The sequence below is a fragment of the Lynx rufus genome, unplaced genomic scaffold (assembly GCF_022079265.1).
Source record: "Lynx rufus isolate CCGP_SWC_20201006 ecotype Redwood Valley unplaced genomic scaffold, mLynRuf1.p SCAF_13, whole genome shotgun sequence".
NCBI classification, from domain to species: domain Eukaryota; kingdom Metazoa; phylum Chordata; class Mammalia; order Carnivora; family Felidae; genus Lynx; species Lynx rufus.
The window spans coordinates 46,045,679-46,065,447 of record NW_025814827.1 but is presented as its reverse complement, the minus strand read 5'-3'; the positions used below and the strand labels follow the sequence as shown (position 1 = coordinate 46,065,447).

Sequence of the window (19,769 nt, the reverse complement as noted above, 5' to 3'; positions counted from 1 at the left end):
TGTTCAGTACTTTATTTTTTAAAGACGGGCGCCCTCTCCTGTTTTGTGAAAGAAACAGTCGAATTTTTACTGGAGGTGGCTCGTCGCCGGGAAGGCTTTGCTGGAGCTGCTTTGAGGCCAGGATTTGAAGAATCGTATTTCAATGGAGAAGACGACGGGGAATGGCAAGGCATGATCCTCGCTTTCCACACAACCAAGCCACGCCTTAGCGAAGGACGTGACTTTGTACGCTCCGCGAAGAAAGGCGGGGGGTCCGGAGAGCCACGATCAGCTGTGGCACCGGACGGAGATAGCGGGGGCGGAAGGGACGCCCTATCTGTTGGGGCGTGGCCTTATGACGCGATGTCACGTCTCCCTGTCTGATGTCCTATTGGTTCTCCATTACCGCCCTTTTCCGGGGCCGATAGACTGGCCGCAGGGGCCGGAAGTGGGGTAGCCCTCGGCTGCAGGGGCGGTGGTGTGGAAAACAGCGAATCTGGTGCTATTGTAGCTAGCCAGCTTCTCCATTCAGGCTCCATCCCGAGTTGAAGACCTCCAGGATTCTGGTGACCTATGGAAGGGATCGGATCGTGAATTATCCGGCGCAGATCCAAATAGCCTAGCCGCTGAGAGGCACCGGAAGCTTCGCCTCTAGGAGGAGTGAAGAAGGCTCGCCTTGGAAGAAGGAACCCATAGGGACTGCCCCCGGGGCGGAGCCCGCCGACCATGGCCACGCCCCCGGGGGCCGGTCCCGCGGCTCTGCGCTTCGCAGCCGCGGCCACCTGGCAAGTGGTGCGGGGGCGCCGCGTGGAGCATTTCCCCCGGGTATTAGAGTTTTTGCGATCACTGCGCGCTGCTGCCCCTGGCTTGGTTCGCTACCGCCACCATGAACGCCTGTGTATGGGCCTAAAGGCCAAGGTATTGGAGCCATTAGGATCTGGAAGACGGGAAAGGGGCGGGATGCGAGGGGACCAGACAGGGTCGACTGCTTGGCGTTGGGACTGGTTGGAAAAGGGCAGCTTGCCCTGAGATTCTGAGTTTAGTACCCTTCACAGGTAGTGGTGGAGCTGATCTTGCAGGGCCGGCCGTGGGCCCAAGTTCTGAATGCCCTACATCACCACTTCCCAGAGTCTGGACCTGTAGTGCGGGACCCGAAAGCTGTGAGTAATCCCTGGTACGAGCCCTTTCCCGTTAACACGGTGCCACAAAGTGGCTTCTCCCGGCCACTGGATCCTGGTGACCCTAAGTTTTCTGCTTTTCCTTATCCTCAACAGACAAAGCAGGACCTGAGGAAGATCTCAGAGGCACAGAAAACCTTTTGCCAACAGGTGAAGCAACTAGCAGAGACCCCAGTGGACTTGGCTTCCAAGCTGCAGGTGAGACTGGCTGGTTTGGAAGCTGTTATGTGGCTAATTTCCCTAGCCCTCTTCTGACTTGCTTCTCTCCTCACTGCAGGAACTTGAACAAGAGTATGGGGAACCCTTTTTGGCTGCCATGGAAAAGCTGTTTTTTGAATACCTGTGTCAGCTGGAAAAAGCACTGCCTGCATTGCAGGCACAGCAGGTTTTGTTGGGGCCAAATAAGGGCAGAGTGTGGGATGGTTGTATCAAGGACTGTGGTCTTCATGCCTCTCACCCTCTGCCCACAGCTTCAAGATGTGCTGAGCTGGATGCAGCCTGGAGTTTCTATCACTTCTTCTTTTGCCTTGAGCCAATATGGTGTGGACATGGGGTGGCCACTTCCAGGTACTAGGACCATCTGGGAGAACTAGGAACTTGGGGGTAGACTGTTTGGCCGGAGACCTTTTGAGATGGGCTATTTGAAGGGTTACATGGGCCTGAGGCATAAGAAACCAGATGGAGCTGTGTTACTGTCTCTTATTTATAAGGAGCTTCATTTTCTTTTTCAGAGCGCTTGGTTACTGATTCAGTGAGCGTGACAGAGCCCATGGAGCAGAGTCCTCCTCAGCAACCAAAGCTAGTACTTCATGATCCATCGCCAAAAGCCAGGCCTAGCTCATACCTTTCTCGGGGACTAGCCTCAAGGAAGAACCCAGAACCTTTGGCTGGCCACCACTTCAATCTGGCCCCTCTAGGCCGGCGAAGAATCCAGTCCCGATGGGCATCCACTAAGGGAGACCATAAGGAGCGCCCTACAGTCATGCTGTTCCCCTTTAGGAATCTGGGTTCACCAAGCCAGATCATATCTGAGCCTGAGAGCAGGGAAGAACGTGAAACACACACGGCAGATCTGGCAGGTGCTGCGGGCATGAGAGCAGCTTCCACTGGAAAGTCTAAGAGTCCATCCCAGACCCTGGGGGGAAGAGCTCTGAAGGAGAACCCAGTTGACTTGTTTGCTTCAGAGAAAGAAGAGTGAGTGGAACAGTTGCTTCTCCCTGCAAACAGCCCATTCTTTGTCTGTTTTCCCATTACCTTATCTTCTTTGCTTGCTCCCACTTCAGGAACTGCTTGGTTTGCCCCATGGACCCCCTGAGACTGTCATTATCACCTCCTAAGGCTAGGAAGCCAGGTAAGTGTCTTGGGTCAGGAGCCAGCCTCCTCTCCTGGGGATTCTTCAGGGCCTGTTCACCTAGAAGGGTACTTTGACTCTGGTTTCCTTCTTGCAGTGTGTCCCCCATCTCTGTGCAGCTCTGTCATTACCATAGGGGACTTGGTTTTGGACTCTGATGAAGAAGAAAATGACCAGAGGGAAGGAAGGGTGAGTAGGAAGGAACAGAAAGCTGGGGAAGAGGATGAGCAGAACAAGACAGAAACCCCACATGCTCCAGAATATGGAGAGCTCAGGGAATAAGACGATGATAGGATCTCCCTGCTCCCTTCTCTGCAGGAGTCTCTGGAAAACTATCAGAAGACAAAGTTTGACACCTTGATCCCCACCTTCTATGAATACCTCCCTACTTCTGGCCCCAGTGCTGTGTCTGTCCCTTCCATGACCATGCAGACAGGTCTAGACACTTATGATAGGACTGGAATTCTCTCTGCACTCCACCTGTCTCCCTGAGCTCTACACACAGTTTAGTGGAAATAAAGTGGAAGCCCAGGTTTGGGTTCCCTGACTGCCTTGCTAAAATTACTTTGTAATACTTGTTAATTAAGATTTGGATTTATTAAAATACTGTCTTGGTGTAAGAAAGGGGAATTAAGGCTTCTATAAAGTCAGTGTAGGTCATTCCTTAGAACTGGCTTCTCCAAGGCTGGAGGAATTCCTTTGCCTTTTTATTTCCGATGGAAAATGTTGTTCAGATGTGCCAAGAAGGGTTGATAGCCTGGAAGAGAAATTTCCCTTTGCTATTCTAAAAATATCTATGTGCCCTGATACCAGAATGTACTTTGTAAATTCTCATGCTGCCAGGTTGCCTGGGGGTGGTGGCACTGAAATGGAGATACTTCATGGAAAAATACTGTCTTTGACTCTACTGGGTCAGTGCCAACTCCACTTCCACTTGTCCCGGAGCAGCACCCAGATGCCAGCCTTGTGCAGAAAGATACAGAATCTCTTATAGTCATTGGGATCTCTTTATTGAGATACTTAAAATACATCAACATTTCTGAGCTTTTTAGGTGTTCAAAGATACTATTTAATGAAGTTCATTAACAAAACATGATATCAGGAGAGTAACTCGTCCAGACCAAGGCCATATTAAACACTTAGGCAGGAGTCATTATCTTTTCCTTTCCATAATCTTCCAGATGTTGCGTCCCCAGATTTGCATTTGATTACCTTACTTCATTTTCTCAGCCTGCTTTCCTTGCTTCCTCCCCAGTGAGTACCCTGGGCGTTTTGTGCGTACAGAGTACAGATTTATTGCAGAAGCCCTCAGGAGTAAGGCAACAGGAAATAACCGAGTGATAAATAGCCATAGTAGCTGGCGTGTGTGAGGAGCCCATTGGGAGGCCCTGTGCTAGGCTGCTAGTGCTTTGAGAGGGCACAGCTGCTCAGGTCTAGCTGTCATCACTGAAGATTGGATTCACCTGCTGGGTGACTCGGATAAAGGTGGTTCTCCGGCTCAACTCCTTCAGTTTAGCTGCTCCCACGTAGGTACATGTGGAACGGATGCCTCCAAGGATGTCTCGGATGGTATGGTCCACATCCCCTTTAAAGGGCACCTCCACTGTCTTTCCCTCTGAGGCCCTTAGAGGAGGAAAAACTTTCTAACCTTTTCTTTTTGGATTTCTTAAGCCCGACAGCACCTCCCCAGTCTCTAGCATTTAGCCCCAGTTCACCACTTTTCCTCCAAGAATGTACCAAGCATTTCCCAGCAGCCAGAGTTCTGCCACCACCCTGCTTAGTCACAATTTCCAGGAACCCTCAGCTCCTGGACCTCTGCACATACCTGTATTCAGCCACACCCCCAGCATACTTCTTCATGGCCATTTCAGAACTCATCCCATAGAAGAGCTTGTACTTCTTGCCATCCCTCTCGATGAGCTCACCACCTGACTCACTGTGCCCAGCCAGCATGCCACCCAGCATCACAAAGTCAGCTCCTGCCCCTGCCAGCATCGACAAGGGGAAAAGAGAATTGAATCTGGCCCACGCGCCCATATGCCCACCCCTGGAAGCAACTCATGCCAAATTCTCAGTCCTGACAATGATTCTAACATCTTCCTGGTTTTGTTTCCCTAGCTGACCCACAACCCACACAGGCCTGCTCTGCTCTGGCCTCTACTCCTCAGTGAGCCTGATTTCCCCAAGAATTTAAAAAGAGCCTCTGGAGATTCCTTGCCTGGGTTTTGCTCTTTTTTTTTTTTTTTTTTTTTTTGCTGCTTTTACCATCTGGTCATTTCTTTGTACTATGTGCAGCTAAACAAGAGACTCCAAGTGTCCTAGGGGCAAAGGTCTCTAACTTTAGTCCAACAGTCTGAGGGATGCTATAGATGGAGCTGGCATGCTGTGCAGTCTGTATCAGAGTCTCAGGGTTTCCCCTGCTGGCTTGCCCCAGGTGACACCACGGGCTTCAGGGTCATTAGTTCATAGTGTCAAAAAATCTGAACGGCTTTCTCAGCCTTTCCAAGCCTGATCCTTGGCCCTCAGAGGTGACTTATCCTCTTCTACAGGACCCTCCGTCCACACTCTCCCAGCACCCTTACCAAAAGCCTTGGCCACATCCCCTGGACAGCTGCAGCCTCCATCCTGCAAAGTGAAGAGCACTGTGAAGAGATAACGTGGATTTCCCAAGTACTAGGAGCGATGTCCCCACGGCCCACCTCAAAGCTGACGGGAACCCGGGAGTTCTGATCCACCGCTACCACAGCCTCCACACCCAGAACACTCAGCTGTCTGGCAGCCTCATTCCCTCCCCTGCCCTTGGCCTTACTGAAATGATGTGGCCTTTGAGGCCATGAGCAGCATCTGCACACTCCATCACTGCACTGAGCTGTGGATACCCCACTCCAGTTTTCTTCCGAGTGGTGCACACGGAACCTGAGAAGAACATAATGAAAAGAGTAGCGTGCTCCACAGGTGTTTGCCACTGGAGAGGTAGCCAGTGGCCCCCAGTAAACCAACTTACCTGGTCCTATTCCTACTTTGATGATGTCAGCCCCAGAGAGGATCAGCTCTTCCACCATCTCTCCTGTTACCACATTCCCTGCCTGAGACAGAGCAATCAAAACAGAGCACTCTTGGGGTTGGAAACGAGAGGAGGCTGCGCGCTTTCATATACGGTATGCCTGGACCATGACCTTCCAACAGTATTACAAAGAGGGTACCTAGGGTCCCTCTACTGGGAACGAACTCTGCTTCCCAAGCTGAGGTAAGGAGGTGAGTGGCCAGTGGCGCTGTTGCACTAGGGTGAAGTTGGGGTACAACTGGACCAAGGCCAAAGCTGATTTACAGTAGATTTATCTCCCCGTCCCTGCCAAGAGACCCAAACATATCCTGTCCTTCATCTGTTACATCATAAAATCTCTGGCTTCAGGCAAAGGGGAAAACGTGGTAATATAAGCTAAATACCCATTTGCACAGCTCTGTTTATTTTTGGTGGACGGTACAGAGAGACCCCTTGATGCTGTGGAGAAAATAAGGCCTTATCACTCCCCAAAGCTTGTAAAAAAATAAATAAATAAAACTTATTTTCATGCGACTCCTTTAATACGATTCTAGTACGTGTCCACTTCAGTGGACACCATAGGTGGGCACAAGGCATGTGAAAAGGGACAGAGATAACTGCACTAACCAATCTATACATTTTAAGTGTGGGACCATGGATGATCACCCAGAGCCATGATTAAGCGGTCTAGGAAAATCAAAATGCAACGGAGGAGAAATGATGTAACAAAATGGGAGTGTCAGGAAAGAGTGGGAGGAAGAGGAACATACCAACTACAGAGTAATAGAAACATACCATAATAGTGTGTTTGGGGAAGCGCTTCCGTACATCCTTTACAAACTCCACAAAGTGCTCAGAGTAGCCATTTGCCACGTCCAGGCATATATATTTCACTTGGGGAACAGCTTCCAGGATCTGTTCCAGTTGCTCAAAGTCAGAAGAGCCCATGCCTGAGCTGGTAGCCAAATGCTGTGAGAGAAACAGAGCCATTGGCATGGGAGGCATGAGACAGTCTGTGGCATGTCACAAAAGACCCAGTGAGGAGCCGGCAGGCTGGGAAGGTGAGGGTTAGTCCTCAGAAAGCCAAACAGAGATTCCTAGAAGGGCTCCTGGGTGCCTCAGTCGGTTAAATGTCCAACTCTTGATTTTGGCTCGGGTCATGATCTCACGTGCAGGGCACGTTGGGCCCTGCATTGACAGCGTGGAGCCTGCTTGGGATTCTCTCTCTCTCTCTCTGCTCCTCCCCGACTCATGCACACCCATGTGCTCTCTCTCTCAAACAAACAAACAAACAAACAAACAAAAGATTCCTGGAAAACTGGGATGAAGAAGGGACCAGGAAAAGACTAAGATTACCTGAAGACAGTCAGGATTCTGGCTAGCAAAGTCTTTCCACTGCTCGAGGCTGTAGTGTTTATGGACAGCTGTGAAGAGGGAGAACTGGGGAAAAGAGTCATCAAAAAGGAGAGAACTAGCAACTCTTTTTCTAGACATAGACTTTTATAGTAAGTATTCTCTCTGAGGAAGAAAATGAACTTTGGAAAGCAACTTGAAGAAGCCACTGGTTGAGCTGGGTTTAGTTTAGCCCTTATTCTCCCTGTAAATAACCAGTAGGGCATTTTGTCATAAGCTGGTGCTTGTCCGACACCCTGACCCAAGTACTAAGTCATCTGGACTGGATTTCACCTGTCAGAAGATACAGGGGCTTCTGACTTAAAAGGTGACAGAGACGAGCTGTTGCTGCAGTGGAACAAGCAGCAGACAAGAACATAACCATGAAGAGGGTGGACAGAGCCAGTGTCTGCCTGCACAGATTCAGCCCCTCCTCCTATGGTAACCCAGTACTGAATTAACCTAGTTTTTGGTATCTTCTGGTCCAATAATTCAGTGAGTCTAAATGTTCACAAGAGGTCAGACCTTAATGGAGCCAGTAAAGTGCTACCCCATTCTTTCTCCATCTCCACTGGGGTAAAGGACAAATTTTCTGGAGACATGGACCAACCTAAAAAGTCTATTTCATTCCATCTATTTCGGTCAACGAAGTTTAAGGATACAATTAACTCCTCAGACTTGTATTCCCTAAGTCATCAAATTGTAAACAATATCCCAATGTTTTGAGAAAGGCATTCAAAGACAGCTGTGAATACTGGTACTTGTGCTTTAAAAGTCCAGACATGCAAATAGACAAGAGAGCAGTTGACAGAGACAACCCAAATCTTGCAACTGATAAGAAATCCAAGGAAGTCATGTATCAGCCAGCAGTAAGGACATATTATTGCTATACTTAACTCATCAACACTACCTCGCTAAAGCTGGTATTGAATTCCGCTTTCTCAGCAACACTCTGCTATCCACATGCTGATACATAAAGAAAAATCACCCTAGAAGGTCAGTAGACCTTGGAGATATACTGATATAGTGTGACATGATGAGCACATCCAATTATGTACCGAGCTAGAGATCTAGAAGAAAGACGCTTATATCCAGCTTTATGATTACTGTGAAACTTGGCTCTGTCGCTAAAACCTGATTTCTTTAGCACTCATCAGCAGTACTGAAAAGCCAGTCTCAACATAAAGCATTAAAACAGTCCCCACAAAGTCCATGTATTATAGCATGTCTGTTAATGCTGAAGTCAGAGTCACTATTCCTCAACTCTACTGGGCAGAGCAGGCGGACAATGGACAAGAAGATTCCTAAGCAGTTAGTGAATGACAACAGCAAAAAAGTACTAAAACTATATAACTATTAACTTCAGAGAAGTGACAACAGACATTCCACAAAGACTTACAGCAATCAAAAATAGAGAAAGGGAGATGAAGTCCTTAAGGCTAACAGAGCCACAAGCAGCAGCAGAATCCATCAATCAGGGCTACATAGATTAACCAGAAGAATGCATATGTTCCTTGAGTCCCCAGAATAACTATCTACCTTTTCAGCTACAAGTATAGAGGCAGGTAATATTACTGATGGGAGCAGCATCTTCTATTTTCAAAGTGAACAATAACCTGTGTGTAAGAAAAACACATTAAAAAAAAAAAAAACACATTCCATTTTGAGCACAGGAATTCCCAGGAACCTAGGATTCAAAGAAGAGGAAGATTAAAAAATAAAAATTAAAAAAGTATAGCACATATAAAAGAAAGAAAATTAGTAAGCTGCTTCTCTAGGATCTTCTAGCTAGGAATTTTTGAATGCTCACACTGTATTTAGTTTCTGGACTAAAACCGTGAATATTTAGTGTCCTGAACGATGGTGTAACTGGAAGGATGAATGTGATTTGGAGGGGGTGACCTGGGTGGTGGAAAAAGTTGGCAGGGTGTATATAAACTGCTGGTCAGAACAAAAGTGAAAGTTCTCTATCAGAAAAATGGGGGGAAACTTAGCTTTGAATCTTACTATTTCAGGCATGCCTTTGAACTTATCATATACAGAGCATTAGTACTGGAGAAAATGGATAAAATAGTAAGTTGAAACATCCTGTTACTTGCCAGAGAGCTGACTTGGGGTGGGGGTGGGGATGCAGGTACCTCTGCAGTCAGCCCATATAACTGGACACCAGTGAGGAACCTGCATGAGGGAAGTCCTACCTTACAGAGAACCTTGGCCATCTCAAAGGTGCCCACAGTATCCATATTAGCAGCAATGATGGGGATCCCGGTATACATCTGCTTTGAGTTCCGAAATGAAAAGGATCTTGTGAGATCCACCTGCAGATATGAACAGGAAACTGAGCATTTTATTCATCAGGTAAATGAGTACTGCAGGAGGACAAGAACTAGGACTCTTTCTCAGTACTGGCCCATCAGGAGCTTGGGGTCAAGTGCAACTAGGAAAGCAGTCTCACCTCACTTCGAGACTTAAGGGTACTGCGTTTGGGCCTCAACAAGACATCCTTGAAGTCCAGTTTGACGTCGTTATCGATGTGAGGCATGGCAGGGACCTCGGGATAGCGACCAATCTGAGAGCTGAAAGGTAGAGAAAGTCAGGAGGGGGGAGCTGAACCAATTTCCCCATAGGCCTTAATGCCCTCTTAGAGCTAACTGCATAACTCATCTCTCTCCTTGCTTAAATTGTGGAAGGTCAGGGCACTGGCTGAAGCTCATTGACTGTCATCTCATCTGTCTCATGGTTACAATTACCTGGTATCTCCATCCCAGGTACCAGTTGTTGGGGAGAAGAATTGGGATGGAGTCTTTAGAGACCCTAAAAATGTGTATTCCTTCCCCCCACTACTCTTCCTTCTCCCACCCTTGCAAAGAGCAATTTGGGGTAAGAGGCTGATTTGGGGGTGAGAAGAAATAGGGGGTTCCCACAACTAGTTTCCGGAATAGGGGTACTCACTTCCTGTCGCCGTGGCACAGGTGGCAGTTGACCAAAGTCGCCCTGGCTTAGCAACTAGGCTCGTGAAGCCCCGCTGAGCCTTGTGGGCCACGCCAACAGGTTCCGCTAATTGCCGGCGAAAAGGATTAACTGAGGCATTCTATTTTCGGCGGTGGCTTGCGAGGCCTTCTGGGTAACAGAGTTCACACACCGAGGTTGCCGTTGGACCCTAGGGGCGGGAGACTACGATTCCCAGGATGGGACGCGCGGAGCTGTCCCCCGGCATGATGGGAGTAGTTCGTTCCGCCCACCGCTTTCCAAGCCCTGACTCGCTAGGGACTCTAAGTATTGCGGAGGTATCATCTCTGCCGTAACGAAACCACCGCCTTCTTTTTATTTACGACACCACCAAAACGAAACGCAGGAGCATTCTTGAGCCTTTCGGCAACCCGATGAAAGGAAGGAGGCTGGGTGAGAGGGGTGGAGCCAGGCAGTGACCCGGAAGCAGAAGTGACTCCCAGAGGCGATTGCTGGGGAGCGGCAGCGGCCACCGCAGCGGTAGAAGCATCAAGTTATCTGTGTGCAGCTCCAAACTGGGAAGAAGATGCTAATTAAAGTGAAGGTGGGAGCACCTCCGGCCTTGCCAAGACGCTGTGGTACTGGGCTGGCCGTTGTGCCTTACGGGAGAAGCGGGGAAGGAAAACCACGCCTTTCCCTAGCCTGGAGGGTGCTGACAGCCTCAGGGCTCCGCGCGAGGGGTGATGGGAAGTGGGGGGCCCCAAGAAGGGTTTGAGAGCTGGGGACTGGCCCCGCCAGACCACCCCAGGGTCTCTGCTTGTCTTGGTTTCTCGGCCAGGACTGTGCCGTGACTCAGAAGGAAGCCGCCTTTGTCCGGGGTATGGCTGTATGCGAACCCCCGCGGTCATAGAGAAGGCCTAGCAGCAGCTTGGCTCCCCTTCTCGGATTCTTGGAATAAGCTGTGATCTCCATTTTGCACTGCCCAGCTTATCTGCTTCTCCAAGCACAGTACAAAACTTTAGCTTGGGGAACCGAGGGCCTCCTAGGAGCTAGACTGTAAGCCTTTGCTGGTTGTCGCCAGTGTGACAGCCGGCCTTCAGGAACAAAAGCTGGGAGTGTGTTCAGTCAGCACCTGCCTTTCTGAGCCGGGCCTCCTGGACCAGCCTCACTTCTGTGACTGAGGCAGGTTAGTTATCATTGCCCTAGTTCTTGGTACTGGTGGTGTTTTCCTTCATCCCTGTCTCTCCCGTGGTTTTTATACCAATTGCCAACACTCATTAGTCCTATCTGCTATTGCTTCTTTCGTACCTTCAGACAGAGAGACAGAAACTAAAAACTGACGCAGTGCAACGTTAGTTTGGCCTTTTCCTGCTGAGTCTGTTCTTTCATCAGCTTTTTAGTGAATTTACCGTGCTTATCAGCCATTGTTAACCTCTTCATTCTTTCCAAACCACTTCTTGGCTGAGGATGGAGGCCAGCTTGTTGAAAATCTTTGTTTTTCAAACCTTTAGTAGTGGCTACAAGAGTCACTAATTATAAAATCCATTTAATGGGTCGCTAACAACGTTAACATAGAAACATCAGGGTATACTGCTGGATAAGAGTATTTCACGAATTTTGGTTTTCGTTTTATATGTATGTTAAACACATGTATGTATTACTAGTACATATGTATTATTGTGAGTCACTGTCAAAGTCTGAGAAACACTAAAATGCTTTTTGGATACGAATTCTCACATCCTCTTAGTCAAAGAAGAGGTTACTTTGTACAATGTTTTGTAAACTTCTTAAAAAATCTCAACCTACTCTAAAAATGTTTACCTCACGTGCCTTACAAACACAAAAAACTTACCATGTGTGATATGCTTTGATATTTCCAGTTTTGTTCTGTGTTGATTTCGTAACCCACCAATGGGTTGAGACCTGCAGTTTAAGAAAATACTGTGTTCTGGTTGGGCTTCTCAATTTAAAAGTGCATGAGAATCACCTGGGGATCTTGTTATGCGGATTCTAATTCAGTGGGTCTGGGATGAGACCTGAGATTCTGTATTTCCAGCATACTCCCGGGTGATGCTGATGCTGCTTGTCAGGGACTACCCGGAGTAGCAGGGTTCTAGATTTTCTCTTTGAATCCATTTTTGTTTAGTGTTTCTCTAAAATTGTTAGTCTCCTTTCCTGAAATGCTTTTCTTTGTGCCTCCACAAACAGGTTCCTATGCCTTTCATCTTTCTCTTTCTTTTTTGTTAGCTGCATATTTTAATATATTAAGTATATACAAAAGCAATTAGCTCTTAGTGTACAAATGGTAGGTTTTATTTAGCAGGGTTCCTTTGCGAATTCAACTGTCTTCTCCCCGTAGCTGACTTTTTCCATATCTCTTTTTGCAGTCCTTTACAGTGAATGCCTCCTGATTTAAATCTTGTCTTGATGCCTCGTCTCTGTCTTTCTAAAATTAAATACATCATTTTCTGCTTTAGGTCATCTTCCCAGTACTCATCTCATGTATCGATCCCATCAATCTAGCAGGTATCTGGAATGTAATTCTTTAGAATCATTGTTTGCTTATAGAATCAAATTTTTCCTTCGATAACCTCTTTTTTGCCTGATTTTCTTTCCATTCCCATTATCCTTATCCTGGTCCGAGGTCTCATTAATTTATGTCTTTATTTCTCTGTAATACTTCTAACCAGATTTTCCTACCACATACCCCCTCTAAAGTTTAGAGTCTAAGCCATGACATGGCGTACAAAAAAAATCATAGTGTACAGGTTTTCTTTATAGTTCTTTCTCATTATAGTACTCCCTAACCCCAGATTCTGCATTAGTGTCTTCTTTAAGCCCCAGTTTTCTCATTCATGGTTTGTTTTTTTAAACACATTTGTATTTTTAACTTTAAACCAACGGAGTTCTTAAGGGTTCAGTTGAATGAGTTTTTAACAACAGTTATACATCCATGTAACAAGATCTAGTACATTTTCACCCCTTCCCTATGAAATTTCCATACGTTAGTTTTGCTTGTTTTAGAATTTCATATAAAGGGAGTTAAAGAATATATAATTTTGTGTCTGGCTTCTTTCACTTAGCATTGTGTCTGTTATATCTGTGTAGTTCCTTCTTATTGTGTAATATTTAATTGAATGACTATATCAGTTTGTTTATCCATTCTCCTGTTGATGGACTTTTGGATTGTTTCAGTTTCTGGCTATTATAAATAAGGCTTCCATGAACATTGTTATACAAGTCTTTTTGTAGACCTATGTTTTCATTTCCTTTGGTTATAAATCTAGCAACAAAATTACTGGGATCATGTAGTAAATGTATGCAAGTTTAAAAGAAGCTGCCAGTTTTCCAAGGGGTTGTACCATTTTACATTCCCAGTTGCAGTGAATAAGCAGTCCAGCTGTTCTGTACCCTAGCTAACTTTTAGTCCTATCAGTCATTTTTATTTTAGCTATTATAATGGGTGTGAAATGTTAATTTCATTCAGGTTTAAATTGATGTTGATTTTCACCCACCATAGCACTTTGTCGTCATACCTTGTGTTTGGATAGTAGTATTCAATATGACATTTCCTTTTATATTAGTTCTATTAATTATATGTCTCGTCGTTTCTTGGTAGTAAATCTTGACTTGAAAAACATTGTTGGCAAAGGCTGGATCCCTTAATTTCTTTTTATATCCCCTCAAGTGCCTAAAGCAAGCAGTATGTTGAGTTTAGGTTCATCATTGACTTGTCAAACATCATTGAATGTATTCCCAGGTGACAATGACCAGATTTGGAGGAAGAAACACAATATGAAATATCAAGAATATCTTTTAAAATTGTTCAGTTACTCTGATTTTTTTTAAACCCGAACATATTTTTTATTTGAATAGCATTTCAGTGTTTACAAGCACTTTTCTCCATTTCAAGCCACTTCATTCATGACAACCAATAAAGAATAAAACAATGGGGTCCATCACCTACACTGCCAATTGATACATTGTGTTATAAGAGTGAAAAAATGGGATTGATATTTCCAGTTTGAAAGGTTGACGCTTATTTTACAGGACTTTGAATTTTAATTATGAACTGTTTCAAACATACACAACAGGAGAGAGAAGGATATAATGCACCCCATATCCAGCTTCAAGTGCTGTCACCTCATGGCCAATCTTACTTATATTCACCAACTCTCGTTACCTTATGTTTTAAGAAGCAAATCCCAGATAGCATATGTTATTTGTATGTGTTTCAGTATGTATCTGTAAAAAACGATTCTTTTTTTCTAATGGAATTGGAATTACCACATCTAAAAAATTAACAGTGATTTATCACTGTCATCAAATTTTTCCCATTCTCTCTTTTGTTTTACACAGTTTGTTTGAATGTGAGTTCAACTAAGAGCCATACATTGCAGTTGTTTGATACGGATTTTAAGCCTCTTTAAAAAAACCTGTAATTCCCCCTTTTTCCCCCTTTTCATGTTGAATAAACTAGGTGGTTTTTCCAGTGGAGTCTCCCACAGTTTGGATTTTGCTGATTATATTCCCATGTTTCCCCGTATTTCATGTCGATTGGCATATAAGATCTAGAGGCATGATTAGTCTTTTGTATGTGTACTTGTGAGAATAAGTCATAGACGGTGTATGGTATGTAATTCTGTCACCTTTTTTGCTTTCTATGATGTTATAGACCTATTATTGCCTAGATCTGTTATTTCATTGGAGGTTACAAAATGGGTATATCTAATTTTATTTTTGCTTGATATATTAGCTGGAATGCTCCAACAGTAGCTATTAGCCACGTGAGCTATTGAACACTTGACATGTGGCTAATAAGACTGAGGAATTAAGTTTATGAATTATCTATTTGTGTTTAATTTTGCCTAATTTAAATATAAAGCCTGAGACTTTATTCAGTTATCAGGAAAACTTTTAAGTCTGCTTGGAACAGTTTAGGTATGTAAGTCTACTTTTTCAACTGTAAGTTATGAAATTTAAACACAGTATAAATACAGTACTTCAGATGGAAATCTACCATCTGAATTGAGATGTGCTATAAGTATGAAATGCACACAAGATTTTGAACATTTGGTTAGAACAAAGGAATGTAAAATACTAATTTTTATATTGATTATACATTGAAGTAATAATATTTTGAATATATTGGGTTTAAGAGTGTTAAAATTAATTTCACTTTTAAAATATGTGGCTGCTAGTATATTTTAAATTGTATATGTGGTTTGCATTACATTTATATCTTTTGGACAGTGCTGCTTTACAGAATCATTTCCTTATACTCCCATCAAGAACATTATTTTAAAAATAATGTTTTTCTCATTACAATGTATTCATGGTATAAAAAATGAAAAATACAGAAAAGCATAAATAATGTAATTAAAAGCATCCATAATGTCATAACTCAAAAACATTCACGTATATACCCTTCTACACTCGTTTGAAAGCGTATAAATACACGTATGTGTTTTGTGGTGTTGTTTTTTTTTTTAACAAAACTGGAATTACACCATTATTCCACAGATTATTTGAGGGCTACGTAATTTTTCTTCTATGTTTGTGTTATAATTTATTTAACCCACTATTTAATACTTAGATTGCTTGTAATTTTTGAGTGTCAAAAGACTGTAATGACCATTATCATAGGTATATTTTTTAGCGTAGTCATGATTATCTTCCCAGAAGTGATGCTGCTGGGACACCGCTTTACCAGATTGTTCTCTGGATACATTCATGGGCTTCTACAGTCAGAAACAAAGGGCTAGTCTTAGAGTTTTAAATTTTACAAGCCAGTCATTTTTTTTTACTGTCATTAGATCCAAGCACCTTACCCTTGGGGGAGCAGTTCTAGGCCTTCTCTAAGGGTCTTTTTTACTCTTTAACATTTTTTATTAAATCAGAGTGAATGTTTTATTATTATTCATGTGATGAAGGGGTAGATTTTTATTAGAAACTTTAATAGTGCAGATAAAGGGAGAGTTACCCTTGATAAACCCTTCCCTTAGTCCTATTCTCCTTCTCAAAGATAATCACTACTATAGGAGATAGGTATGCTCTTAATCATTTTTTCTACACATATACATATGTGTATCGCTATATATGGAAAATGATATATAATTATACATCCTTTAGATCTTTCCACATTAGTGTATAAATTGTTGCATGGTAAGTGTATCAGTCTATGGATGTACCATAGTTTTAATAGTTTTCTTATTAACAGGCATTAAGCTTTTCCTAATGTTTTACAGTAAACCTGTTCTGTTGAGTAAACACATGTTTCTCTTTGAATACATTGCTCAGGTTTCAAGTTTTTCCTCCAAGTTAGTTAACCTAGAAATAGATTATCTGCTTGAAGAATCTTTGCATTTAAAGTATTAAGATCAGTAAAGTGAAATAATTTATGGATGACACAGAATTGCTAACTTTTCATTTTGTTAGGAAAGGGCTTTAAAAAAGCACCATATATTGTTTCTGTCATTTCATAAAAGGACATTTTAAAAAAATTTCTTGGGACGCCTGGGTGGCTCAGTCGGTTGAGTGTCTGACTTTGGCTCAGGTCATGATCTCATGGTTCGTGAGTTTGAGCCCCGCGTCGGGCTCTATGCTGACAGCCTGGAGCCTGCTTCGGATTCTGTGTCTCCCTCTCTCTCTGCTCCTCCCCCGCTCATTCTCTGTCTCTCTGCTTCAAAAATAAATAAAAACAATTTTTAAAAAATTAAAAAAATTTCTTAAGTAGCCTCTACACTCAACATGGGGCTCAAATTCAAAATTCCGAGATTAAGAGTCACATGCTCCACCAGCTAAGCCAGTCAGGCACCCCTTCATGAAAGGATATTTTAACAGCTGAATATATTTAGTTTTATGAAAATCTCACTATTGTCATTATTTTTTCCATTTTACCATAAATTTTCACAAGCCAGCTTGGATTGGGGTAGAAACTTGGGAATCACTGTTGTGATGTATTCTTTTGCACCCAAAGAGGTAACTCTAAAAGAATTACTCTTATATTTTTTAAAATATTCTTAGTACTGAACTGATTCTCATAGTTGAGAAATTAGGTCCTAAGTACTGTCATCATTCTGGTCTATGTGAATACCATAAGTAGAGACCATTTGTTGTTTTGTGAACCTATTACAATCCTATACATTGGATTTTAATATCAGACCAGAGACACTTAGGCGGTACTGAGTACAGAGCTGGAAAAGAAACAAACAAAACCTCAGGCTCTGGGGCCAGAGAGTCTCTGTTTGGGTCCACACTCTCCTTTTGACTTCATGGATATGCTTTTTAACCTATCCAAACCCCATTTTCCTCATCTATAAAATGGTGATAGCAATAGTACATATATCTCCTAACTTAGTTGCAATGATTAAATGTGTTGGTGCACTCAGTGTAGTTTCTGACTGTTGGAAAGTGTTAAACATTGGCTATGATTGGGGCGCCCGGGTGGCTCAGTCAGTTGAGCGACCGACTTCGGCTCAGGTCATGATCTTGCAGTCTGTGAGTTCGAGCCCCATGTCAGGCTCTGTGCTGATGGCTCAGAGCCTGGAGCCTACCTCCAATTCTGTGTCTCCCTCTCTCTGCCCTTCCCCGCTCATGCTGTATGTGTCTCTGTCTCTCAAAAATGAATAAACGTTAAAAAAAAATTTTTTTTTAACGTTGGCTATGACAGGGCACCTGGGTGGCTCAGTTGGTTAAGGATTTGACTTCGGCTCTATGATCTCACAGTTCATGAGTTTGAGTCCCCCTTCGGGTGAGCTCCACTTCTCTCTCTCTCTCATTCTCATTCTCGATGGGATGAAGCACATTTGTAAGTGTATGATCAGTGTAATTATTATGTGTATTATCAGCAGCCCTTAGCCTGTGGAAGAGGTCAAGAAGCTACAGCTGAAATTTAGTATTTAGGTAGAAGTCTGGAGAAGTTACAGAATAGAATGTTGAATTTTAGTGTTAATTGAAAAAACTGGTCATAAGTGGTCTCTGGGGTCCTTGAGAATTCTTTGAATTATCTGAATGTTAATTTCTAACTTTGATACAGGGAACAAAGGCATGCTTTCCTTAGGACATTTCTTATTGCTATCTCATCCAAGGGAATGCCAGTATTCTCATGGATTCTAATGGGGTGGGCGTGGGAAGATGGGTAAAATGACATGTGGGATTAAGAGAGTCAAATGGTCAAATGCCCTCTCAAAGCTGTCTACTGCCTAAAAGTGTTTGATAATACGGATATGGTCAAAGCCTTCTGATTCTTCAAAGCAGCTTTGCTGACAATGTGCTTCTTTCAGAAGATGTAGATTCCCCAGAGATTAAGACAGGGTGTTTTACCTAGGAAACCAGTTGTATATTAGGCTGTTGGACTCATGAAACCCTTGCCTGTTGCAGACGCTGACCGGAAAGGAGATTGAGATTGACATTGAACCCACAGACAAGGTACTGTATGGCCAATACTTTTTCATGCCTGTCTCCCTACATGCATATTTGTTTGGATGTGCTGATGAACTTAGTCCTTTCACTCTCATGCTATCTGCATAGCTCTTGTTCTTTCCACTTCCATTGGTTCTACCCCTTAGCAGCCCCTGACTACTTGTACCCCTAAAGGTGGAGCGAATCAAGGAGCGTGTGGAGGAGAAAGAGGGAATTCCCCCACAGCAGCAGCGGCTCATCTACAGTGGAAAACAGATGTAAGTTGGACATAGTTGTGAGGTTGAGGGAGCAAATACTGGAGGAGGAGCCTGAGATCCTTTGGTGATTTGGTGAATCCTATGAACTCCTTCTCGGATAAGATTTTTGCACACATAAAATAAAATACATAGATTTACAAAGGAAACTAATGATAATGAGATACGGTTCTCAAGATACTAAAAACAAATTTGTGAAAAAATAATATATGTGGTTTATTAATACATTAAGATCTAATGGTAGGAATAATTACCATAATTTTGATATATTTTCAAAATACTTGCAAACAGTTATGTTATGAAATTTCTGTCCACAGGTCACCCATGTTGCTAATACCACTGTGGGTTTTTTGTCTATGTTCAAAATTAAAAGAAATATAGGGGTGCCGGAGTGGCTCAGTCGGTTAAGCTTCCAACTTCAGCTCAGGTCATGATCTCACGGTTCGTGAGTTCGAGCCCTGCATCAGGCTCTGTGCTGACAGCTCAGAGCTTGGAGCCTGCTTCAGATTCTGTGTCTCCCTCTGTCTGCCCCTCCGCCGCTTGCACTCTATTTCCCACATTGTCTCAAAAATAAATAAACATTAAAAAAAATTATCAAATTTCATTTAAGGGGTTAGTAAAAATAAAGATGTAAATTCTTTCTGCATTCATAGACCCCCCAGAAAGACTCAAAAAAACTAAGCATAAGAATCTTGTTCTAGATGGTATTTCTAATCCCCTCCCCCTTTTTTTTTGCCGCCTTTTCCTGCAGGAATGATGAGAAGACAGCAGCTGATTACAAGATCCTAGGTGGTTCAGTCCTCCACCTGGTGTTGGCTCTGAGAGGAGGAGGTGGCCTTAGGCAGTGATGGACCCTCCCTCCATTTTACCTCCTTACCCTGTCGCTCCTAATGAGGCATCATATGTCCTCTCACTCTGTGGGACACCAGAGCCACTGCCCCCTCTCCTGGATGCCCAGTCTTGTTTGGCAGAAGACCGTGAGGACCCCAGGATGCCGTGTTCCTGACCCAAAGGGCCCTTGGTGGCCATTGGGTTTTAGTTTGCAGTCCTGTGTGCTTCCCTCTCTTATGGCTATGTCCCTAGTTGCCAATAAAATATTTCCTGACCTCCTGGAATCTTTCTTGTATTGCACAAAAGTGCACATCACAGTATATACTCTTTTACATTTCTGAAGGACAACGGAAGGGAATGTGCCCTTA

General features: G+C 43.8%; 3 protein-coding genes across 8 annotated transcripts; 2 read left to right on the top strand and 1 right to left on the bottom strand.

Moving 5' to 3' along the window:
* Positions 1-412: 412 nt before the first annotated feature.
* Positions 413-6,085, top strand: TINF2 (TERF1 interacting nuclear factor 2). 3 transcript variants are annotated; one of them, XM_047075513.1, is made up of 9 exons: positions 413-897; positions 1,035-1,139; positions 1,254-1,355; positions 1,435-1,542; positions 1,628-1,724; positions 1,889-2,351; positions 2,441-2,508; positions 2,606-2,697; positions 5,058-6,085. In XM_047075513.1, exons 1-9 carry the CDS (start codon positions 706-708, stop codon positions 5,142-5,144), a joined length of 1,314 nt encoding a protein of 437 aa, XP_046931469.1. In that variant the 5' UTR covers positions 413-705; the 3' UTR covers positions 5,145-6,085. The 3 variants fall into 3 exon arrangements, with proteins under 3 accessions (XP_046931469.1, XP_046931468.1, XP_046931470.1); XM_047075512.1 differs by lacking the exon at positions 5,058-6,085 and adding an exon at positions 2,827-3,069; XM_047075514.1 differs by lacking the exon at positions 2,606-2,697.
* On the bottom strand, positions 3,497-10,274 carry GMPR2 (guanosine monophosphate reductase 2). Of its 4 annotated transcripts, XM_047075515.1 has the most exons (10): positions 9,896-10,274; positions 9,399-9,519; positions 9,142-9,261; positions 6,908-6,991; positions 6,347-6,520; positions 5,513-5,594; positions 5,318-5,424; positions 5,091-5,133; positions 4,334-4,493; positions 3,497-4,131 (listed from the first exon to the last, which is right to left on the bottom strand). In XM_047075515.1, the coding sequence occupies exons 2-10, from the start codon at positions 9,483-9,485 to the stop codon at positions 3,942-3,944; spliced, it is 1,047 nt and encodes a 348-aa protein (XP_046931471.1). In that variant the 5' UTR covers positions 9,486-9,519; positions 9,896-10,274; the 3' UTR covers positions 3,497-3,941. The 4 variants fall into 4 exon arrangements, with proteins under 4 accessions (XP_046931471.1, XP_046931472.1, XP_046931473.1 ...); XM_047075516.1 differs by lacking the exon at positions 6,908-6,991; XM_047075517.1 differs by lacking the exons at positions 9,399-9,519; positions 9,896-10,274 and having other exon boundaries at positions 8,343-9,233.
* A 74-nt stretch (positions 10,275-10,348) lies between these two features.
* On the top strand, positions 10,349-19,685 carry NEDD8 (NEDD8 ubiquitin like modifier). The gene is made up of 4 exons (XM_047075525.1): positions 10,349-10,496; positions 18,275-18,322; positions 18,491-18,573; positions 19,322-19,685. The coding sequence occupies exons 1-4, from the start codon at positions 10,479-10,481 to the stop codon at positions 19,416-19,418; spliced, it is 246 nt and encodes an 81-aa protein (XP_046931481.1). The 5' UTR covers positions 10,349-10,478; the 3' UTR covers positions 19,419-19,685.
* The last annotated feature ends 84 nt before the right edge of the window (positions 19,686-19,769 follow it).